At 56.3% G+C, this 1,027-nt stretch overlaps 1 protein-coding gene across 1 annotated transcript; it reads right to left on the bottom strand.

Moving 5' to 3' along the window:
- Positions 1-3: 3 nt before the first annotated feature.
- LOC117799992 (spindlin-2-like) lies at positions 4-940 on the bottom strand (the record flags this gene model as incomplete). Its single annotated transcript, XM_034652517.1, has 1 exon — positions 4-940. A coding segment is annotated over exon 1 (435 nt), but the record flags the coding sequence as incomplete, so codon positions are not given.
- Between the last annotated feature and the right edge of the window lie 87 nt (positions 941-1,027).

Here is a 1,027-nt window from a genome sequence, read left to right as displayed (position 1 = left end):
TTCATCCTTAGAACCATGCTCACCCTCAAACATATGTTCCACAGCTTTACCAATTATGGTGTTTGCAAGGTTTGCATCACTGACTTGAGATGATGCCACCCTGTCGGAAAGAATTTTAAGAGACAAAACTCTTTCATCTCTGTGAAGTTCCAGTCCATAGACACAGTCAATTCCGTCATATTTCACCAGATAAAGAGAGGGATTTATAGGCACCTGATCCAGAACGGTTCCTTTCCACTGGGTGATGGGCTCATCACCTTCTTTCCATCCATGTGAAATTCTGCAGCCCACGATGTTCCTGCGGGACTGGGACGAAGGTCTGCCCCTCTGCTTCTTTTGGGAGGCTTTTTTCTTCGTCATGTTTGCCGACCCAGTGGCCCGGCCCACAGCTGCCCTGGTATGTTGCCCTTCGGCCTCCTGTGCGTTGGGGGTCTTCATGCCTGCAGGGGGAGGAGAGAAGATAAGAGAGAAACATTCAATAGGACATAAGGTGAAGTTCTCCCAACAGCGACGTGTCTCTGTACCCTGCGCCAGAACCTAAATTTTCCCCGTGAGCCCGGCAGCAGCGCCGGAAATCCTGGCTGCGTGCCTGCCAAGTGCTCTCCCTCCTAGGTTCCTTTAGGCTGCGGGGAAGGGCGGCAGCAGCGGTGGTGCTGGCTGGGGTTAGGAACTCTGCAGGAGGGGGCGGGTCACCTCCTTGTTTAGAGCCCACCGCCTCCATCACCCTCCACTGGCGCCCACTCTCAATACCCTGCAAAGCGCCTATCCCTTCACCGCCTTGACCCGCACGCGCTCACTGTCCTCCTGCCCTGGACGCCTCAGCCTGCTGCCCATACGCCCCTTGTCTACCCAGGATCGCTTTCCTGGCATCCAGTGCCCTCGCTTCCCCAGGCTCACCTTCAATTTCTTGCCTGGCTCCTAATGCCACCCCCGTTTCTTATTTCCCATAACACTCCCCCACTGCAGCCTGACCCGGCGCCCGCCCCCACCCCCAATCTCCTGCAGGAGTCCCCCCCCCATCCCCTTT

This window comes from Ailuropoda melanoleuca, unplaced genomic scaffold (genome assembly GCF_002007445.2).
Source record: "Ailuropoda melanoleuca isolate Jingjing unplaced genomic scaffold, ASM200744v2 unplaced-scaffold61711, whole genome shotgun sequence".
Lineage (NCBI taxonomy): Eukaryota > Metazoa > Chordata > Mammalia > Carnivora > Ursidae > Ailuropoda > Ailuropoda melanoleuca.
The sequence above is the reverse complement of the archived record's forward strand: the minus strand, read 5'-3'. Positions and strand labels throughout refer to the sequence as shown.